General features: G+C 48.7%; 1 protein-coding gene across 3 annotated transcripts in view; it reads left to right on the top strand.

Annotated features, from left to right (window-relative positions):
• The window catches only part of PHF2 (PHD finger protein 2), a 101246-nt gene that overhangs the window by 31615 nt on the left and 47047 nt on the right, over positions 1 to 22584 (top strand). For 2 of the 3 annotated variants that reach the window (XM_055271865.2, XM_055271864.2), the window contains exon 2: positions 19833 to 19918. In XM_055271865.2, the coding sequence (XP_055127840.1) occupies positions 19833 to 19918 (86 nt within the window). Of the gene's footprint in view, positions 1 to 7039; positions 7168 to 19832; positions 19919 to 22584 lie in introns of those variants that run through there. The other variant, XM_063636200.1, reaches the window with a different exon arrangement.

Below are 22584 nucleotides of genomic sequence, written 5' to 3'. Positions count from 1 at the left end.
TGATCATTGCAACATCAGTGCCATCTCTGGGTCTAGTTCTCATGTTTGCTTTGTCTTTTCAGACTGTGTGGGTGTTTTTTTGCTTTTATTATACTTTATAATGTTGTGTAGTAAAAAAAAATTGGAAAACAAATACTGTTCCCTTATACACTACCATCCAGAGGAGGTCACCTGGAGTATCTGTATATACTTGCTTCCCTGCTTCCTATTTGGAGAAATGTGACTTCTGTGCCTCTTTTGTTTTGGTCTGTACATTTCCCTAGGATGGTCTTAGAGAAGACTTCTCCCTGTGCATTGGGCCTCCTGCAGCAGTGCCAGGCAGTGATTGTTGAAGGATTGAAAGTGCTATGGCAAACTCAGTCTCCACTCCTGGCTTTCGTGTCCTTGTTTCACAGATCAGAAGATTGGGCAGGGTGGGCTTCTGTTCAGTCTTCTTTCGGATACTGTGATAGCCTCAAGTTCTTGCCTGCTTCTAGCAACTTTCTCTGGAAGTTCTGTACATATCATCCCTTTTTTTGACTTGCATTCTATACAGATTTATTTTTGAGAGTCAGAAGAGTATTCTTGGCTGGGTGCGGTGGCTCACGCCTGTAATCCCAGCACTTTGGGAGGCTGAGGTGGGTGGATCACCTGAGGTCAGGAGTTTGCGACCAGCCTGACCGACATGGTGAAACCCCATCTCTACTAAAAATACAAAACTAGACAGGCGTGGTGGTGTGTGCCTGTAATCCCAGCTACTCAGGAGCCTGAGGCAGAAGAATCGCTTGAACCCAGGAGGTGGAGGTTGCAGTGAGCCAAGATCATGCCATTGCACTCCAGCCTGGGCAACAAGAGCAAAACTCTGTCTCAAAAAAAAAAAAAAAAAGAGTATTCTTTTTAAAGTCAGTTATAAAATTTTAAATTAAAATAGCTCTGATTTGAATCAAAGCAGTTTGTTTGGATTAAAAATATTCCTTTTACTTTGTAATACAGGATCTTGCCCTGTCACCCAGGATGGAGTGCAGTGGTGTGGTCATAGCTCACTGTAGCTTCGAACTCCTGGGCTCAAGCGACCCTCCCACCTCAGCCTCCAGAGTAGTTAAGACAACAGGTGTATGCTACTATGCCTGGCTCTTTTATTTTTATTTTTTGTAGAGGTGGGGTCTTGCAATGTTGCCCAGGCTGGTCCTGAACTCTTGGACTCAAGCCATCTTCCAGCCTCAGCTTCCCAAAGTGCTGGGATTATAGGCATGAGCCACTGTGCCTCACCAGAATTAAAAATATTCTTTAAAGTCCTTAATGGATAGCAATATATATACATAGGAAAATATTCAATAGTCAAAAATTTGTCTCCAGTAAGAAGCCTGCCCTCTCTCCCTGCTAAGCACAGCCACCAAAGTGTGACCTCTCCAGAGATGGCCACTGCAGTCAAGGGCCTGTGTGTCTTTCCTGAACATTCTGATTACAGAGGGGCATATTTATGGATTTCCTTCAATCTTCCACACACAAAAAAGGTGTGTCTCTATACTCTTCTGCAATTTGTGCTCTTTGCTGAACAATATACATCCTGGAAATTGTTCCAGATCAGCAAATACAGGATTTGTACTTCTTGGCACTTCAGAATATTCCTCTCAGTCTCCCAAGAATGGACATTTAGCTTGGCTCTAATCTTGCTGCTGCAGTGAATACACATGATCCACATATCTATGGGGAGAGGAAGTGTAACAGGTGTCTGTGTCTAAAATACCAACAGCTCCTACCCAAGAAGTTTTTACTATTGTGTGTTTTTGCCAAGAATATGGAAGAATGCTTGTTGGTCTGTGGCAGCAGGAACATATGAGGCACACCCTAAAGGTCACCCACCCTTGACCTTTGCCAGCCTGATAGGTGAGAAATCTTATTACAGTTGCAGGTTCCATTTCTTACTACAAGTGACATTGCACAGCTTCTCATATGGTAAAAAGCAGTTTGTGTGGCCTTTTATATAAACTGTTTACTTGAAGTCACAATTTAAATCACTAGTCAGGCAGATACGTTTTCATTTTGTGATTTGGAAAATGAATTTTCGTATTGTGTACTACGTCCTTCACATGCATTTCAGAAGTAGATGGAGGTTTCCCTTAGGTACATATGACTCATTTGCAAGCAAGCATTTATTTTGAGTCTTGATGTTTTTCAGAATAATAGGAAGCTATGGTATTGTCCTGAATTGTTTTGATTTTTGCATCCACAAGGTTGGCTGCAGCAGACTCTTGCAGGGCCCCGGGAGGGGTGTCCCCCACCCACAAGTGTCTCTGTGGGGTTGTGAGAAGGGCCAGTTCTCCTCTGAGGCCCATGCCATAGCCAGCCCTGACATGCTCTTGTTTGCTCACAGATGGGGGCCTTCTCTCTAATTGCACTCTTCACGTGGAGCGATGGTGCTGATGGGAACTCCAGGGCTTCCCCACTTCCTCTATAAGCGAGCACAGCTGGTGCCAGGCCGCTAGGCTTCCTGGTCACAGAGCTTTAGCTGTCTGGAGCTATTGAGATGTGCTTGGCAAAGCACTTTGTCTGAGAGCTGAGTAGCCAGGGCTTGTCCAGGGTAAGTGACTTACCTCCACAGTTCAGATGGCTCTGCTCTGTATGTGATTCCCATCGGTTGTGTTTGGGGTTTTCTTTGAGCAAATATATTCTAGAAATATAGTTAGAAGTGAATTCCCCGAGAAGCGGGTCAAAGGCAGCACCTCGGCACAGACTCTGTGGCTGCGTGCAAAGATGTCTGCAGGAAGGCAGCTCTGGGACTTGAGCCACGCATTTGGGCTGCTCCTCTAGATGGGATTCTGTGGTCCCTGTAACAGAAGTTATAGCCCCGATGGGTCATGGGGAACCCTAGGTAATTAGTGACGGGGCACTTAGGGTTGGCCAAGGGCCCTAAAACAGGCTCTGCTGCAGTGGTGCCCAGGCCTGGCTTGTCTTTAGGAACAGGTTCTGACTCAGTAGGTCCCGGTGGGGATTGGGGTTCTGATTTTATTTTATTTTATTTTATTTTATTTTATTTTATTTTATTTTATTTTTTTTTTTTGAGACAGGGTCTCACCCTGTCTCCCAGACTGGAATGCAGTAGAGCAATCATAGCTCACTGCAGCCTCAAACTCCTGGGCTCAAGCAAGGAACTCCTCCATCCTCCTGCCTCAGCCTCCTGAGTAGCTGGGATTTACAGGCATGTGCTACCATGGCTGGCTAATTTTTGTGTTTTTTTGTAGAGAGGGTCTTATTGTGTTGCCAAGACTGGTTTCAAACTCCTAAGCTCAAGTATCAAGGATACAACCTCAGCATTCCAGAGCACTGAGATTACAGGCATGAGCCACCACACCTGGCCCACATTGTCAGACCAGAAGTCTCTATGGGTTGTCAGCTCCTGGGCTGGCCCCTCTCCTCATGGCTGCCGGGTGGACCTGGTGCTGCTGCCTCTACACATCCCTTTCTTGCTGTTTAATCCTCACAAGTGCCTGTGGAGTAGGTGGTGCATTGTCCCTTCTTTGGATGAAGGAAGGCACTGAGTTACCTGCCCCGAGGCTGCCGACGGGAGAGACACAAGGTGTCAGGACCTGCCCTCTACCTCAGACCATGGCCACCTCCCTCTAGAGTGAGTGACTTTGGCTTACAGGGTGGTCACTCACTTGTTTTGTGGATTGTGACAAATTGAGAAGTTAAAGCAGCACAGGCTCTTTAAGCAGCACAGGGTGGACCTCACTTCCTCACCCAGCAGCAGGGCATTTTCCAGATTCCTGGAGCAGTGTCTCCGGGGCAGACATGGAGGGTAGTGAGGCTCCCCTCCTGCCTACTGGCCCAGCTTCATTTCCTTCTTGACTTCTATACCCGAGTGACTTCTGTTTCCCCTGTGGCTTCTGTTCCCAGCTAGCTTCTGTTCCCTCTGGCTGCCCCTCCTGCTGAAGAGAAGCACAGAGAAGTGCAAATGAAGGCATCATGGCTTGGGAGGAAGAAACTTTGGGTGAAGTGGGGGCATGGCCCAGCTGGATAGAGGCTGCCCAGCCCCTCCATCCTTTCTTTAAAGACAGGAAGGGGCTGAGCTGGAGTCTATTCAGCTCACAGTCCTGGAGGAGTGGACATAGCACACTTGGGAAAAGAAATGTCAACATTCTTTCCATGGAGATTCTGTTTTTTCTGTCCATGGAGTTTTGCACTTTCTTAGCTACTCCCTGCCAGAGATGAAAGCTAGGGTCATGGTCCATCAGTCCAGCAGAAAAAAGTGATGATGGTGGTGGTGAGGATGATGATGGTAATGATAGTGATGGTGATGGTAATGATGATGGTGGTGATGGTGATAGTAATGATGATGGTGATGATGGTGACAGTGATGGTGATCGTAGTGATGGTGATGGTAATGATGGTGATGGTGGTGATGATGGCAATGGTGATGATGATGGTGACGTGATGATAGTGATGATGGTAATGGTGATGATGGTGTTGGTGATGATAGTAATGATGGTGATAGTGATGATGGCGATGATGGTGACAGTGATGGTGGTGATGGTAGTGATGGTGATGGTAATAAAGATGGTGATGATGGTGATGATGGTGATAGTAATGGTGATGGTGATGATGGCGATGGTGATGATGATGGTGATAGTGATGGTGATGGTGATAGTAATGGTGATGGTGATGATGATGTGTGATAGTGATAGTGATGGTGATGATAGCGATGATGGTGATGGTGATGATGGTGATAGTAATGATGGTGACAGTGATGGTGATGATGATGGTGATGGTGATGATAACTATGACAAGCAGTAAACTATCTTTACAGGCACCAGCTATGTGCCAGGCACTGTGGTAGGCATGGTACATACAATCCCTCCAGTATTTCTGTCATTGACCTTCTACTAGATATGATGATCCACTCTCTGCAGAGAAGGAGTCTGAGACTCACTGACGTTGAGTACCTCTTGTGGTCCCACAGTTGTTGGTGGCAATCATTGCCCAGGGTTTCTGCGTACACTGGGTGTCACAGGCTGCAGGTGATGCCTCATGTGCTGTGCTGGGAGCCCTGCTCTTGTCATCCTGTTAGCCTCTTGACACTTGACCTCTTCCCTCCTCCCCACAGGTTCCTTGTGAGACACCTGGGGGACTCCAAACAGCTGGAATCCACCTGCCCACTGGTTTGGAGACAGGAGTCCTCAGCCTCCTTCCAGGGTGGATGGTTCAGGAGGCCTTCTCTGCAGGGGACCAGGACACAGGAAAGCCAGGAAGAGATGAGTTGGGAAGGGAGGTGTCGGGGGCCATTTTGCTTTTAAAAATAAAGCAGGACTTTTGTTGCTTGTTATAAAAGGAATACATGCTCATTTTCTGTGATTTAGGAAACCACAGGAAAGTATAAGGGAAGAAGGAACATGGCCATTGCCTAGCACCAGGGAAAAGGGCTGTAGTTTTTAGGGTCTGCCTGGACTCTAAACTTCTAAACTAAAAAACTTGTACAACCCATTGTTTAATGGCTGTGTAATACTCCCATCACAGGAGCACATCATGCCCTGGTTACCTGACCCTTACTGGCTGGAGATGTGTGTTGTTCCTAAGTTTTGCTATTTTAAATAACCATGGGAGAAACCACATTAACATGAATCTTTGTGTACATATGTACATTTTGCCTTAAAATAGATTTGTCGATGTGGAATTCTGGCCTGAAGGGTGCAAATCTTTTTAAAGCTTTTGATACATACAGCTGGGGTTTAGGAAGCTCCTTCCCAAGTTAGTCCCCTGACTAGAAGGGTAAGAGTGCCTGCCCTGCAGCCCCACCTGCATTGTGGATTTGTATTATTAAAAGATAAGCCTCGCCAGAGGGACATTTCTAGCTTGAATGTGTGCCTGACACCAACTGAGCTCCGACAGTGTGCCTTGAACCCTGTGCCAGATGCTGCAGAGGGCCGCAAAGTAAGGTGAAGGCTCTGCCTGTCTGCCTCACCTCTGGGAGTGAAAGAGACCACTTCCTTTTTTTATTTGACGTTTCTCCTATAATTTTTTTTTTTTTTTTTTCTGAAACAGAGTTGTGCCCTGTTGCCCATGCTAGAGCTGGAGTGCAATGGCTCAATCTCGGCTCACCGCAACCTCCGCCTCCTGGGTTCAAGTGATTCTCCTGCCGCGGCATCCCAAGTAGCTGGAATTATAGGCGTGTGCCACCACACCCGGCTGATTTTGCGTTTTTAGTGGAGACGGGGTTTCTCCATGTTGGCCAGGCTAGTCTTGAACTCCTGACCTCAGGTGATCCACCCACCTCGGCCTCCCAGAGTACTGGGATTACAGGTATGAACCACTGCACCCAGCCAATTTTTTTTTAAATGTCAAAATTAGGTTCAGAAATTATGGTTTATGTTAAATGAACGTTCTTAACAACAGAAGAAACCAGGAATGCAATCCAGTTGTGCTGTTCAGGAGATCATTCCAGGCTTGGCATGGTCTGGAGGGTGTCTGAGCCAGGGGCCAGGGCCAGGTGTCGGTCATCCCTGGCTGGGCTTTTGTGCTGGACCCTCCAGCTCCCCTGAAGGCAACCCCTAGCCCACTCAAGTCCTCATGGGAGGCTGCACCCTGTAGCCTGCAGCAGGGCTGCAGCTCCATGAGCAGGGCTAGCAAGCACTGGCATGCTTGGGGTCAGAATTCCATGTCACCTGTGAGAAAGTCACTGTGTCCTGTCTGCAGAGCAAGGATTCCTGTGGGAAGAGCTCAGAAGAGCCGCTTCCCCTCTGGGGCTGCCCTTGCCTGAGGATCTTAGGCAGCCAGAGAAGCACCTGGGAGAGAACTCAGGTTTTGCGGGGAGCAGGCTACTTTCCTAGAGAGTAGGAAAGTAGGCTTCTTTAGAGATCCCAAGAGGCAATTGTGGGGCCTCTGGAAGCATCTGAATTCTACACTCTCCGCCCCTGACCCTTCGGCTTTCTTTTTCTTGGCCATTTCCTTTGGTGTCTTTATTAGTTAGGGTTCTCTAGAGGGACAGAACTAATAGGAGATATATATATGTTTATTAAGTGTTAACTCACACGATCACAAGGTCCCACAATAGGCCATCTGCAAGCTGAGGAGCAAGGAAAGCCATCCGAGTCCCAAAACTGAAGAATGTGGAGTCCAATGTTCGAGGGCAGGAAGGATCCAGCACGGAAGAAAGATGTAGGCTGGCAGGCTAGGCCAGTCTAGTCTTTTCAGGTTTGTCTCCCTGCTTTATATTCCAGCCACACACTGGCAGCTGATTAGATGGTGCCCACCCAGATTAAGGGTGGGTCTGCCTTTCCCAGCCCACTGACTCAAATGTTAATCTCCTTTGGCAACATCCTCACAGACACATCCAGGATCAATACTTTGCATCCTTCAATTCAGTCAAGTTGACAGTCAGTCACTGCAGTGTCTCATCACTGCCACACCCACTCACCTCTGTGTTTGAAATTTCTATTATCTTTCTAGTTATTGGGCTTTGGGCACTAAATTAGCTTTAAACTTCTTTGGAGTTGACTCAGTTTGGGGAAGCTGGAGTCACAGTTGGCTCAGATGAATCCAATAGCCAGCATGGCCTCATCTGGTTGGCAAGTGAGCTAATGCAGCTGTTGCACGTGTGCCACTTGAACACACAGCCCTCCACCCCATTCTCACCACTGGGGCCCCCCAGGGGCAAGGTGAATGTGGTGGACTGAACCACGCACACATGACACACTCATGGGCACATGCATAGACAGATGCACGCATACACATGGCAATGTACATCTGCCTGCATACACGTGCACACACAAACGGGCATACAAGCACACACATAGTGCACACATATACACATGCGTGCACACACATGCATGTGCATAGATATGGACATAGAAACACACACACATAACGCACACATATTTTGTTTTGGGTTTTCCACCGAAAGGAATTGTACCATACACATTCTTCTAAAACATGCTTTTCTTAACAGTATATTTTTTGGTATCTTACCATGTCGGTATGTAAAGATCTACTTTATTTTTAAAAATTGTAGTATTAACAGCATCCTGGACACACAGCACTCTGTGCTTGCACACCTGTGTGTATGTGTGTGTGTATGCTTGTGTTTGTGTGTCTGCATGTGTTTGTGTCTGTATCTGTGTGTATTTCTGTGTATGAGTGGTGTCTGCATGTGTGATGTGTGTGATGTGTTTGTGTGTGTGCCTGTGTGTGGTGTTCGTGTGTCTCTGTGTTTGCACATGTTTGTGTGTGTTTGCATGTGTGTGTTTGCATATGTGGTGTGTGTGCATGTGTGATGTGTGTGTGCGTGTGTCTGTTTTGTGTTTGCATGTGTGTTTTGTGTGTGTGCCTGGATGTGTGGTATGTGTGTGCCTGGAGGTGTGTGTGTATGTGTACCTGTGTGTCTGTGTGTGTAATGTGTGTGTAGGTGCGTGTGTGGTGTTTGTGTGTCTGCGTGTGTGTGTGTGTGTTTGCGTGTGTGTGTCTCTGTCTGCATGTGTGTGGTGTGTGTGTATGTTGTGTATTTGTCCATGTGTGGTGTGTTTGTGTCTGTGTGTGATGTGTGTGTGTGGGGGGTGTGTGTGGTGTGTGTCTGCATGTGTATTTGTGTCTGCATATGTGTGGTGTTTGCATGTTTAGGGTATGTATGTGTATCTGTGTGATGTGTATGTGTGTCTGCGTGTGAGGTGTGTGTGCATGTGTGTTTGTGTCTGTGTGTAGTGTGTGTATGTATCTGCATGTGTGTTGTGTCTGTGTGTGTTGTGTGTTTGTGTGTGACGTGTCCGCATGTGTGTTGTGTGTGTGTGGTGTGTCTGCATGTGTGTGGTGTGTTTGTGTATGTGTGTCTACATATGTGGTGTGTGAGTTTGTATGTGTGCTAAGCCAGGTCCCAGGCCTCACTCTAGTGCTTGTTCACTTCCCTGTGGGTCTGAGTCCTCTTCCAGCCGCTCACAGGCAGCTGCCTGTCCTTCCCCACCATGTAGTACACTGGGGGTCTGCAGACCTCGCTTGCCTGTGCAGAGGTGGATCACCCCCAGGCCTCACTGGCTCAGGCAGGTGTTCTCCGCTTCTCCTTTGTAGCTCTGAGGCCTGGGTCTGTCCTTGGTCCTTGCCCTACCCTTTCCCTCAGTGTGCCTTTACGAGACCCCTGCCCAGCCATCTCCTGGCTCCTGGAAGGTCACAAGCTGAGACACAGACCCTTGGGCCTGTGAGTGGGTGGAAACACTGATCTCGTTGGAGCCCATTTCTTAGGGACCAGGTGACTTGATCCTCACTGGCCGAGGAGGACTTGCTCAGAGGGCCTGATTCGGCGTCCTGGGCTGGTGTCCTGGGCTGGCACTTTGCTCCGCTGACCTTGCCTGTGCGAGGCTGAGCATTCCAGGTATCCACAGGGTGGAGTGTGGAGGCCAAGAAGGCGGTTCGGGGGTTGGTGGATGCAGGCCTTCACCAGGCTGGTGCTCAGATGTCCCCCAGTGGCCTGTGCTCCACGCCTGCTGGTAGCCCCCGGTGGCCTGTGCTCCACGCCTGCTGGTGGCTCCTGGTGGCCTGTGTGCCATGCCTGCTGGTGGCTTCCGGTAGCCCATGCTCCATACTTGCTGGTGGCACCCCGTGGCCCATGCTTTATGCCTGCTGCCCAGTCCTGGTGGGCCTGTTGCAGCCCCTGAAGTTTGCACTTCAGCCAACAAGCTTCTGTTGTCGCAGGAGGAAACTCAGGAGGTGCCACTCTTAGCCAGGGTTAAAAAGGGAAAAGGGCTGGCCAACTTTGCCTTTTTGTTGATGTTCTGTTTAATACTAAGGTCCTGGGGTGACATTTGTGCCCCTAGTGGCCTCTGAGGTCTGTGTGCGGCCAGGCACTGCCTCTCTCAGCTCCTGGGTTTTCTCCTGGTCTGGTCTGCCCTGAGTTTTTGGAGAAGCAGAAGCCCTGCTTAGCACAGCCTTAGAAGGCGTCCCTGGGCTTCAGCTCAGCCAAATGCCCTGCTCTCCCTCAGATTCTGCAGTCCTGGCTCACCTGACCACAAGCAGCCTGTGGCCTGCTCTTTCTGCAGATGTGGGTGGGCTCCGGGGACAGACCTGCAGGGCCCAGCCTGGGAGTGTGTGAGGCTGGGTGGCCAGCGGCCTGCGGAGGGCTCCAGCTCCTGTTCTCAGGAGGGAGAGGCCCACCTTCTGTCTTCTGAAAGGTCTGAGTCTGAGGCCCTGGTTCTGTGAGGACCGTCCTCACCCACTTGCCCACATCTGGGTCCTCACGGAGCCTCTGTCTGTGTCCTGGGATGCATCCCCAGGCTGGGGCAGGGGCAGCAGGTGAGGCACGAGGGCCTGTCTGCAGGACGTAGGTGGACGAGTGGGCCTGGCTGTGGGGTCCTTTGGGAGCTCAGCTCCTGTGAGCCAGCACTGTCCCCATGGGTGACAACCTTTGAAGTCAGCAAGATCTGGCTGCTTGCCTCTCAGGTGGCCCACGATGGGCTTCCTGCAGAGGGCAGAGTGGACACAGGCCACAAGCACGTGGATATCTGGGAATTGCCCACTTTGCATTAGTGAGGGGGTGAGGTTGGTTTTGTGTTAATGAGAAGTGTGTGCTTGTTTTTGTCTCTGAAATAATGAAGTCATCTGCTGACATGGCCTTGGGATGCTGTAACTGTTTTGGTGTTACCTAGTCTCCTTCAGATTCTCAGTATCTTATGCTCCTGGCTTTAGGGCGAGGAAAATATTTTCCATTTTTCTGTAGTTATTATTCTCCTCTTATTTTTCATTTTGCCAATTTTCTGAATAATTTCTTAGGGGGCATTTAGAAACCCCTAATTCTGGTACAATAAAATAAATGCCCAGTGTCAGCAAACAGTCTCTCCTGTGTGGACAGGATAGCCCCCGATGGAGCTCACTGTGCTGAAGCTTGCACAGTCGAAGCCCTGGATCCTCGTTAGGTGCTGTCTCCTTGGCATATAGCCACAGCTAGTGGCAGAGCCAGGCTGAAAGCCCTGAGACTTAGTTTTACCTGCCAAGTGGCCACTGTCGGGGTTGGTGGCACAGGCGGTAGGGGTTGGAGCAGCAATGCAGATGTAGGGTCGGTGCTAGCAGGGGATCTGGCTGGATCCCTGTGGAGGGTCTACTTCCTTCAGCCTTGGAGGGGGAGAGGGGCAGCCCAGTGGTCACCCCCACCAACCCTGCTGGGTGGGCCCTGGATGCAGCCCCTGCCTCTGGCCCAGACACCTAGGTGGTGAGGGAGTGCTGAGGCCTTTGGTTCTCTGAGCTGCTTTTGGGCAGCAGAAGGACCCTCCCACTGTGACCACCTCTCTTTTCTCTCAGTCTCTTGGGGTCTCCTGCACAAAGCAGTATGACCAAGGCAGCTGTCCTGGCCAAGGTGAAGCCTGTCACCTGTGCCACCCAGTTCATCCTCCCAGCGGGTGGCCCAGGGGTGGGTGGTGCTGGAAGGAGGAAGCCCAAAAGCCTCCTTGTGCAAGTGGATTGGCTGTGCCAGGGCAGAGTGTCCTAAAGTGGACACTGGCCCAGAGCCTGGAGCCACACAGGTGGGCACTTTATGGAGGGCGGGGCCAGGTGTGAGGACCGGATCCCCACCTGACCTTTGTGCCTCTGAGTCCTGTTGCTGGCCGTGCACGTTCTTGTGACCCCCGAGCCTTGGCCTTCCCACCTGTAAAGTAGGCTTGTGCTGTCTGCCCCCAGGATCCAGGATCCCGTGCCAACCTCCAGAGCTGAGGAGCCTGATTCTTGGTGGGGAGGTGTATTTTAAGGACATGTTGATTTCCATCCTTGTTGACCAACTGCAGCTCTAACTCCCATGTGGCCTTTGGACAGGGCAGTTCCCTCTGCACCCTTAGAGCCGAGGTCTGGAGAGCCCTTCAGCTCCTGTGGTGCGCCGACCCCTGGACTATTAAAAGGATGTTGTTCATTGGGGATGTGCCCAACCACCTGGGGCATTTGGGAGCCTTTCCATGCACCAAGGTGGTCCAAGCTGTGGGTGCAGCTCCTAGCCATGGCTTGTCCTTCCTTTGCTGAGTCACTGGCTCACCATGGCTGTTATCACCTTGTCCCTGCTATATCACAGGGAGGGGTGAGGCCTGGGTGACCAGAGGGATGGAGTTTGAGGAGACTAGGACTTCCTTACACTCACAGGCACTGCTGGGGCCTCATGTGGGCTTCAGTTTGGGCTTGGGGTCCAGTCAGGGCCCAGCCAGCCTGTCCATACACCGAGCGTGAGGTCACCCTGAGGTTTGTTTCTTAGCTCGGTTGGCAGAATAACAGCCCCCGCTGTCACCCATGTCCTAATCCTGCAACTTTAAGTTGCGTGGCAAGAGGGGAGGAAGGGAAGCTGTGGATGAAGTTGGGGCTGTTCAGCCAGCTGTGGATGGGGAGAGTGTCCTGGATGACCCAGCGGCTGCAGTGTCATCACAGTGGCCCTTAGGAGGGGAGGAGGATGGGAGGAGGGTTGAGTCAGGGCAACGTCTGTGAGAGCTCGGCTGGCCATCACTGGCTTTGAACGTGGAAGGGGCCAGAAGCCAGGGAGTGCAGACAGCCTCTAGGAACTGGAGGAGGTGGGAACAGATTCTCCCTAGAGCTTCCAGAGGGAGTTGCCCTTGCCCACGCCTTGATTTTAGCCCAGTGAGACCCATTTGGACTTCTGACCTCCAGCCTGGAGAGTGAATCCTTCAGGGGGCTTCTGTCCAAAGGCCCTGTGAGGATCCTGGTGTCTCTAGCCCCTCACCCCAAGTCTTGTCCCCAGAACAGGCATGTTTCAGGGAGTGCTGGCCCTGCTAACTGAGCCCCAAGTCTGTCTGTCTATTCTACTCTGAGTTTGGTGGTCTGACCTCTGACCTTCTGCCTGAGGGTCAACACCAACCCATAAAGGCCTGACAGGCAGGTGTGTGTGATGGGCCATGTGTGTGCAAGGGCCCTGCTGGGATGGTGGCAGAATCAGGTCAGGTTGGTGTAGGCTGTCCTGTGCCTTCATCTGCTCCAGATGCTGCAGTGAGGGCACAGCCTGGAGCAGCCAGGGGCCAGGTGAGGGTGTGGACATGGGGCATGGGTGTGACTGTGTATGTGGGCATGGACATGGAGTGTGGTTGTGGCTGTGGATGTGGATTTGGGGTCTCACATGGATGTAGGGTCTGATGTGCAATGTGGATTCTGGGTCTAATTTCTGGGCTGCAAGAGCTCAACCAGCTCCAAGGCAATGTATTATAACATGTGTCCTTGAAGTGAATAATGATGGTGCTGAAGGGACTGTCTTCAGCTCCCAGCTCATCTGGTCCCACAAAAGTCTTTGCATGTGGCTGATACTTGGTGTCACTGATGAGAACCTGAGGTATACATGGCACTGTAGTGAGTGCACGTGACATTTTCTAGCCCTGTCCTGCCCTCCCCTGTGCTGAACTCTTCTTCACATGCCATAGTGCTGTGCCCTTGTCCTGTTCCTGGCGTTGGGCCTTTGCTTCTATTGGGCAGACACCCATATAAACTTCATGAAGGAAGAATATTAACACTTTGCCATATTTGATGTATCTTTCATAGTGTGCATTTTAAAGTTTGTTTTGGTATTTTGGAGCATAATTTTCATCCATCAATGTTCTTTCTGAGTTTCCTTTCCAATTTTTGTTTGTTTCTTTATAAAGAAAGTCACTTTGCACCCTGAGAGCAGACAAATATTCCCTCACGTTGTGCCTTCTATGGCTTTTCTTTTACACTTGACTCTTTGGAGTGTGTGGACTTGACTTTAGCTTGTGTTCTAAGATAGAGTGAACTTTCTATTTTCAAAAACAATTTGCCAAGATCTTTTTCTGGGCTTCATGCTCTGTTCTCAGAACTCAGGACTGTGGTGGCTGTGGAAGAGAACACCCGTCTAGGGCCCAAGACCCTGGTGGCCTTGCAGGGTTAGTCTGATACACTGGGCACTAGCAGTAACAGCTCACTCTGTCTAAAGAGTGTTCAGTCCGGGCCAGGCCCACCCATGTCTTTGCCTGGCTTCATTTGCATGTATAAATGCCCCAAGGGCAAGGGCAGTACTATCCTTAGTGAATGAATAAGGAGACTATTTTGTGTCTGGGCAGGCACTTAACCTATCATACCTAACTCAATTTCCCTATTGTGGCAAATAAGGCTAATAATAAGAATTCTCATTATTGCAGGGTTGTTGGAAAATAATGCTATTAGAGTTCTTAGCATGCTGCGTGTCTCAGAGTGAGTGCTCAGCCAGAGTTAGTGATGATGGAGTTTGTAATGGTGGTGTTGGTGATGGTGATGGTGATGGTGAAGGTGATGATAATCTTGATGATGATGGTGTAGCATTGTTGGTGATGGTGATGAAAATGATGGTGATGAGGGTGGAGGTGATGATGATAATGATGGTGTGGCAATGTTGGTGATGATGGTGGTGGTGGTGATTATAGTGGTTGGGATGATGATGATGATGGTGTGGCGATGTTGGTGATGGTGGTGGTGATGATGACAACGGTGATGGTGGTGGTGATGATAGTGGTTGAAATGATGATGATAATGATGGTGTGGCAATGTTGGTGATGACGATGGTCATGATGATGATAGTGGTTGAGATGGTGATGATGGTGTGGCAGTGTTGGTGATGGTGTTGGTGGTGATGGTGATGATGATGGTGGTGGCGATGGTGATGATGATGATGGTGTGTTGGTGATAGTGATGGTGATGATAATGATGATGGTGGTTGAGGTGATGATGATAATGATGGTGTGGCAGTGCTGGTGATGGTGATGGTGATGATGATGGTGATGATGATGATGGTGGTAGTGATGATAGTGGTTGAGGTGATGATGATAATGATGGTATGGCAATGTTGGTGATGGTGATGGTGGTGATGGAGATGATAATGTTGTCACTCTCACAGGGCCAGGTTCTTTTTTTCTCCTTTATTGAGTTAAAATTCACATAGCATAATAGTAATCGTTTTAAAGTGAACAATTCAGTGGTACTTAGTAAATTCAATGCTATGCAACCATTGCCTCTATCTAGCTTCAAAATATTTCAATTTCCAAAGGGAAGTCCATACCCACCAAACAGTAACTCCTCATTCCTCTCTCCTCCCACCCTCTGGCACCACTAGTCAGCTTTCTGTCTCCATGGATATACCTATTATAAACATATTATCATTTCATGTGAGTGGAATCATATGGCATTAGTCCTTATGTGTCATGCTTCTTTAATTTAGTATAATGCCTTCAAGATTCATCCACATTGTAGGATGTATCAGGACCTCATTCCTTTTTAAGGCTGAATAATATTCCATTGTATATACAGACTACATTTTGTTTATCCATTCATCTGTCAGTGGACATTTGGGCAATTTCCACTTTTTGGTTATTGCGAATAATACTGTTAGGAACATTTATGTACAAGGATTTGTTTGAGTACTTTTTTTTTTTTTTTTGGAGACAGAGTCTTGCTTTATTGGCCAGGCTTGAGTGCAGTGGTGCAGTCTCAGCTCACTGCAACCTCTGCTTCCTGGGTTCAAGTGGTTCTCGTGCCTCAGCCTCCTGAGTAGCTAGGGCCACAGGTGTGTGTCACCACGCCCAGCTAATTTTTGTATTTTTGGTGGAGCCAGGGTTTCGCCATGTTGGTCAGGCTGGTCTCAGACTCCTGACTTCAAGTGATCTGCCCACCTTGGCCTCCCAAAGTGCTGGGATTATAGGCATGAGCCACAATACACAGTACCTATTCTTAATTCTTTTGGGTATGTATCTGTCAGTGGAATTGCTGGGTCACATTGTAATTCTATGTTTAATTTTCTGAGGAAACATCAAATTTTTCTCCACAGTGCTTGTGTTTCTACCATTGATGTAAGAGGGTTATGATTTCTCCACATCCTCTCCAACACTTACTTTTAAAAAAAAAAATTGACCGGGCGCGGTGGCTCATGCCTGTAATCCCAGCACTTTGGGAGGCCGAGGTGGGTGGATCACCTGAGGTAAGGAGTTTGAGACCAGCCTGACCAACAAGGTGAAACCCCATCTCTACTGAAAATACAAAAATTAGCTGGGTGTGGTGGCAGGCACCTGTAGTCCCAGCTACTCGGGAGGCTGAGGCAGGAGAACTGCTTGAACCTGGGAGGCAGAGGTTGCAGTGAGCTGAGATCGTGCCACTGCATTCCAACCTGGGCGACGGGAGCAAGACTCCGTCTCAAAAACAAAAAATAATTGTAGCCATCCTAGTGGGTGTGAAGTGATATCTTACTGTAGTTTTGATTTTAATTTCCTTAATGACTGAGAATGTTGAGCTTCTTTTCATGTGCTTGTTGTCCATTTGCATACTTCTTTGAAGAAATGTCTGTTCAAGTCCTTTACCTGTTTATTAATTGGATTGTTTGTTTTTTATTGTTGAACTGTAATAGTTCTTTATACGTTGTGGATGCCATACCCTTGTCTTATTTATGGTTTGCAAGTATTTTCTCCTGTTCTGTCACTTGCCTTCTTACTCTGTTGATAGTGTCCTTTAATGCAAAAAAGTTTTTAATTTTGATGGAATCCAAATTAGCAATTTTTTCTTTTGTTGTTCATGCTTTTGGTGTCATATCTAGGAATCTGTTGTCAAATTCAGTGTCATGAAGATTTACTCCTGTTTTCTTCTAAAAGTTTTATAATTTTAGCTCATATTTAGGTTGCCAATCCATTTCTAGTTAATTTTTGTATGTGGTGTGAGGTAGACATCCAACTTCATTCATTTGCATGTGGATGTCCACTTGCCTTAGCACCATTTGTTGAAGAGATTATTCTTTCTCCATTGCATGGTCTAGGAACCCTTGTCAAAAATCAGTTGGCTGTTGATGTATGGGTTTATTTCTGAGGTCTTGGTTCTATTCCATTGATCTATATGTCTATCCTTATGCCAGTGCCACACTGTTTTATCATAGCTTTGTAGTAAGTTTTAAATCAGAAAGTGCAAGTTTTCTTAGCTTTTCCATTTCTGTAAACAAAGTTGTTGGGATTTTGATAGGGATTGCGTTGAATCTGTAGATTCCTTTAGGTAGTATTGCAGTCTTAACACTATTAAGTCTTCCAGTTCATCAACATGGAATATATTTCCATTTATTTGTATCCTTTAAGACCTCTTTCAGCAGCATACAAGTCTTGCATCTCCTAGGTTAAATTTATTCCTACATATTAATATTTTGTTATTTTTGATGGTATTATAATGGTAATTGCTTTCTTGATTTTATTTTCAGATTATTCATTGCTAGTGTATAGAAATCCAACTGGTTTTTGTGTGTTGTTTTTGCACCTACAACTTCTGAATTTATTTATTAGGTATAGAAAGTTTTTCTGTGTATGGATTCCTTTAGAGTTTTCTATATATAGGATTATGTCATATGCAAATAAAGATAATTTTATATCTTCCTTTCCAATTTAGACTCCTTTTATTTCAGGATTTTTTTTTTTTTTTGCCTAATTGCTCTGGCTAGAGCTTCTAGTACTGTGTTAAACAGAAGTGGCAACAATAGGCATCCTATTTTGTTCCTCATCTTATGGGAAAAGCTTTCAGCCTTTCACCATTGTATACGATGTTTGCTGTGGATTTTTCATCCGTGGCTTTTATCATGTTGAAGAAGTTCCCCTCTATTCCTAGTTTGTGGAGTATTTTTATCATGAAAGGATTTTGTTGAGTGCTTTTTCTGTATCAATTGAGATGGTCACGTAGGATTTTTCATCATTGTGTTAATATGGTGTAATGTGTCTTGGGGAGGATGGGGAATTGGGGAAGGATTGGAAGAGATGGGAACATAGGAATGAGGCAGAGCACTGTGCCCGCTCAGCAGAAAGAGCCAGGTGAGCCCTGCTGCTTCTTGTATTTTACCCACATGGTGAGATCTGTCCTCCAGGGTGAAGGAAAGAGAAGCACAGCTTCTGCTGTCCCATCCTCCGGGACAGAGCCCCAGGGTTGCATCTTTTTCTTCTTGCAGTCAGACATGATGCTTTAGGTGTTGAAGCACTGATTTATTTTCATGTACTGAACCGTCCTTGCATTCCTGTGATAAATCCCACTTGATCATGGTGCATTGTCCCCTTAATATGCTCCTAGACTTTATTTGCTGGTATTTTGTTGAGGATTTTTACATCAATATTCATTAGAGATACTGGTCTGTAGTTTTCTTTTCTTATAGTGTCTCTGTCTGGCTTTGGACTCAGGGTAATGCTTAGGAAATGTTCCCCCCTCTTCTTTTTTCTGAAGAAGTTTGAGAAGGATTGGTGTTATTCTTCTTTAAATGTTTGATAGAATTCACTAGTGGTGGTTCTGGGATTTTCTTTTTGGGGGAGGTTTTTTAATTACTGATTTAATCTTTTTACTTGTTACAGGTCTGTTCAAATGTTCTGTTTCTTTTTGAGTCAGTTTTGGCAGTTTGTGTGCTTCTGAGCATTTCTCCATTTCCTCCAGGTTATGTAATTTATTGACCTATAATTTTTCATAGTATTCTGTTATAATCCTTTTTTATTTCCTTAAGATCAACAGCATCTTTATGTTCATTTTTTTGTTTGCCCTGAGTAAAAACAGTCTGCTTCATGCACATCTATAGCTTCCATTCCAGGTAGCTTGCTGCCCTGACCCCCTCCTATAGCGACATTCTGGGGCTGCCTGGGGGGAATGTCCATTTTTAAATTTACTGGTCAGTTTTATTTACATGCATTTGCTCACTAGAGGAAGATGTTGAAGTATTTTCCAATTTGTTTGCTGCATTCTTCTTGTGGGAGTTGTCTGGACCTGTGCCCTGCCCATTATCCACTGTGTTCTTATTTAGTCTTGGGGACCTCTTTACATGTTACAGATGGCCATTCTTGTGTCACTTTTTTTTTTTTTTTTTTGAGACGGAGTCTCACTGTGTTGCCCAGGCTGGAGTGCAGTGGTGCAGTCTCGGCTCACTGCAACCTCCGCCTTCTGGGCTCAAACAATACTCCCACCTCAGCCTCCTGAGTAGCTGGGATTACAGGTGTGCGCCACTATGCTCTGGCTAATTTTTTTTGTATTTTTATTAGAGACGGGGTTTCACCATTGTTGGCCAGGCTGATCTCGAACTCCTGACCTCAAGTGATCCACCCATCTCGGCCTCTCAAAGTGCTAGGATTACAGACATGAGCCACCGTGACTGGCCTCATGTCACTTTTAACTAAAAAAAGTATCAGAATAAAACAAAGCATTTCCATTTTGCTGGGTTTGCTTCTGTAGAAGTTTATTGATGTCTTAGGTTGTGTCCTTTGATACTCTTTGTGTTCATTCCTCAAATGGCTTAAGGCCTGTAGCCCGACCATCTGCATAGGAGGTGGCTCTCTCTTGTTCTAAGTCTCCAAGCAGGTTTGCAAGGGGTCTGGAGGAACTCCAGGGAGGGAATGAGGAAAGCGTGGTCATGATGTCTGGAGTCCTGGGCATGTCCTAAGGCCAGGCTGGTAGGCCTCTTGGCCCCCATGAGGATGAGCTGGATGGGTGGCTATGGTATGGCCTGCAGGAGGGGCTCTGAGCTGCCTCTGGTGTTTTCTGCCCCCTCAGGTTACCCCTGGTGAAGTGATGGGGACAGCCTGGCTCTGATAACCCCTCTTCCTTGCCTGCCCCCTGGGTGACAGGGCATTGGTGACCCTCACCCAGGCAGGCTTGCTAGATGGCCCAGTCATTGGGTCCTCATGGTGGGGTGTATCCAGACGCTGTATCTAGGTCCAGGCTGCAGAGGCCTTTCCAGGAGGACATCTCTGCACCTCTTTCCCTCCACCCTACTTTCCTGGTAGAACGCTGTCCCTGCACAGCTGTGCTCCATCTGGCCCAGGTTCCGAGACAATGAGCAGGGATTCTCCCTAGAGCTTGGCAGATGGGAAGTGCTTGAGGGGGTGCTGAGTGCCTAGGTAATGGTCTGTTTCGTCTCGTTTCAGCTGTGTTGGGGTGGAAGAGGAGGAGGCGCCCGACATCGACATATACCACTGCCCAAACTGTGAGAAAACGCATGGGAAGTCTACCTGTAAGTACCGCAGCCCAAGCGGCCATGTCTTGCTGAAGAGAGCAGCATCCACCCTGCCTGGGCTGCGTGGAGGGCGAGGTCTCTGCTGGGCCTGGGCCTTGGGTTGCTGGGGGCAAAATGCCCTGAGTAGTGTCTAGGCCTGGGAACCCTGCCAGCCTAGCTTACTGTCCCCTGTAGCCTCACTAGGCCCACTGTAGCCCCTCCTGATCAGCTCCCACCGGCAGAGGCAGCTGTGCAAAGACTCAAAGGGCCTTCTGAGGCCTAGCGAGAGGCCAGGCCAGCCTGAGATAGGGGGACACGGACTTGGGGACCTGGATAAATGGTGATGCGGGGGTTTTCTAGGGGCCCCCAGCCTAGCCCGGCCCAGCCAGCCACTGCCACACAGGGGGCCCAGCCTGTCCGTTTTCTGGGCACGTGCATTGTTAATGGGCTCTGTCCTCCCCTCCTTTTTCAGCCCTGCCTCATGCCACCCACCTCCTTCTCTGCAGAGAATCTTGGAGGGCCCTTGCCTTTCCCACACAACCTGCTGTTTGTGTGTCCTAAGGGCTGAGGCTTCGTTTTCTTCTTGGCCCTTTCAGGTGTGCTGGGTCCTGGGGTACAGGCTTGGCTCACACTGTGCAGGTTCATCCAGGTGAGCTGGAGGTTATGTGAGCCTTGAGCTCCAAGCCTCAGCCCCGGTTGCAGAAGGGGAGCTATGTGGTGGTCTGCAAGGACTCAGGAGGGGTGTGGCCTGTAGACAGGACAGATGGTATGGATATGGGTGTGTGTGTGTGTTAATGTGGCCTCTGGTTTCCACTTCATTGGAGGGTCTTGGATGCTCACAGAATCTGCAGGCTGGACATGGGCCCTGGTTGGGTCAGCTGATCACATCCCTGCTGACCTGAGCCCTGGACAAGGTGGGACAGGGAATGCATCTGGCTCCAGGTCACAGCCAATCTGAGTCACTCCCCTTTCAAAGGGAGCCCCCCTCCCAGTGCCCAGTTGCAAGCTGATGCACCAGACCCCCAGACCCCTGTGGGATGAGTCCTATGGAATCAGTAGGGGCAGAGGGAGGATGCAGGCAATAGGTGGAAGGGGCCCCAGCACCCCTGTTCTGTGAGCTGTGGCTGGGTCGAGGGAGCCTTGGAGGCCTGGCCTGGCAGCTGGTGATGCTGGGTCTCACTACTCTGAGGACCTGGCTGCTCTTTCTTGGCCTCTCCCAAGGCCTGAACACTTTGTTCCTGTCTATTGCTGGACAACGGTGGGGGCTGCATGTGTTTCAGGTCTTGACCCTATCCCCTGCACAGCCTAAACAAATATGCAAGCGGGTGATGAGGAGAAGCTAGCAGCTCTTCCTGAACTTTCAGGCTGATGGTTTGCCTGTGGGGAGGTTCTGGGATTCCTAAATTGCCTTCTTACTCCTGGTCCCCAGTAGTTGGCTGCATTTATGCTCAGAATGCATCTGCCTATGGCAAGCCCATTAAGCTATCATCTGGTTATTGCTCAAAAACAGATAAAGGGTAGGAAGGATCGGCCTGGTGGGGCATCCTCATGCTTCTGGCACCTCAGTGAGCCCACCCGGAAAGTTGAGGGCCAAGCTATCTTTATGACAGGAATAACACAAACAGGGCTGAGCTTCCAGTGGGGACCTGGGGCTGCCCCATGGGGCCTAGGGGGCAGATGTCAGGGCAGAGTAGAGTTGGAGCCAGGATACCCCAGGAGGTGCTTTCCTGGGGGGTAGGACCCTTTCAGGTCCTACCTGAGTGAGGGGGCTCGGAAGGATGCTGGGGTGGCGTTGCTCTTGTGTGGTTCTTACACGTTTGCATCACTTGAGAAGAGGGTTTCAGACGTGTGCTTTTGTGTGGGAGGTACACGTGTGCATCACTTGAGAAGAGGCTTTCAGACTGGTAGAAAAGAAAGTGTCAGAAACTCCTGGGCCAGGGGCCTCTTCTCCTGATAGTCAGCATACATTTCAAGGGGTCCTTGCTTGGGGGCTCTTGCATGAGTTGGGGCTGGGGTAGAGCAATGGTGTGGTGCTGGGGCTGGGCAGGTTTTACATATTGGTGAGCACACAGCTTTGATTTCTCTAATGTCCCCAGGCATCCCTAGAAACAGCCCACCTGCCGTGAGAATCCTATGTGCCTGCCTCACCCAGACCCTGCCCCTGCCCCTGCGGGGAGTTTGGGCAGAGGCCTGGTGTCCCAACCTGCCCTTGATTGCAGCTAAAACCTCAGTGCAGGCTCCCCTTCCTGTGTCCTACGGCCAGCCGCCCAGGGAGAGACATTCTAGACTAGCAGACAGCGCTGAGGTTGCAGGCGGTGGGACCCCCAGCCCCTGCCTGGCTGTACACATGTGTGTGTGCATGTACGTGTATGCTTACATATTTGTGCATGTGTGTGTGCATGTGCTTGTGTGTATGTCATACTCTGTTTAGGCTGCTGTAACAAAATACCACAGACTGGAGGGCTTAAGTAATAGAAAATTTATTTCTTAACAGTTCTGGAGGCTGGAAGTCCAAGATCAAGGTGCTGGCTGATTCAGTGTGTGGTGAGGGCCTGCTTCTGGTTCATAGATAGTGCCCTCTTGCCGTGTCCTCACATGGTGGAAGGAAGGAGGCAGCTCTCTGGGGTCTCTTTTATAAGGACACTAATCCCATTCAGGACTTTACCCTCATGACCTCATCACCT

Source organism: Symphalangus syndactylus, chromosome 3 (assembly GCF_028878055.3).
Source record: "Symphalangus syndactylus isolate Jambi chromosome 3, NHGRI_mSymSyn1-v2.1_pri, whole genome shotgun sequence".
Lineage (NCBI taxonomy): Eukaryota > Metazoa > Chordata > Mammalia > Primates > Hylobatidae > Symphalangus > Symphalangus syndactylus.
Note: the sequence above shows the minus strand (reverse complement) of the source record. Positions and strands in the feature narration are given on the sequence as shown.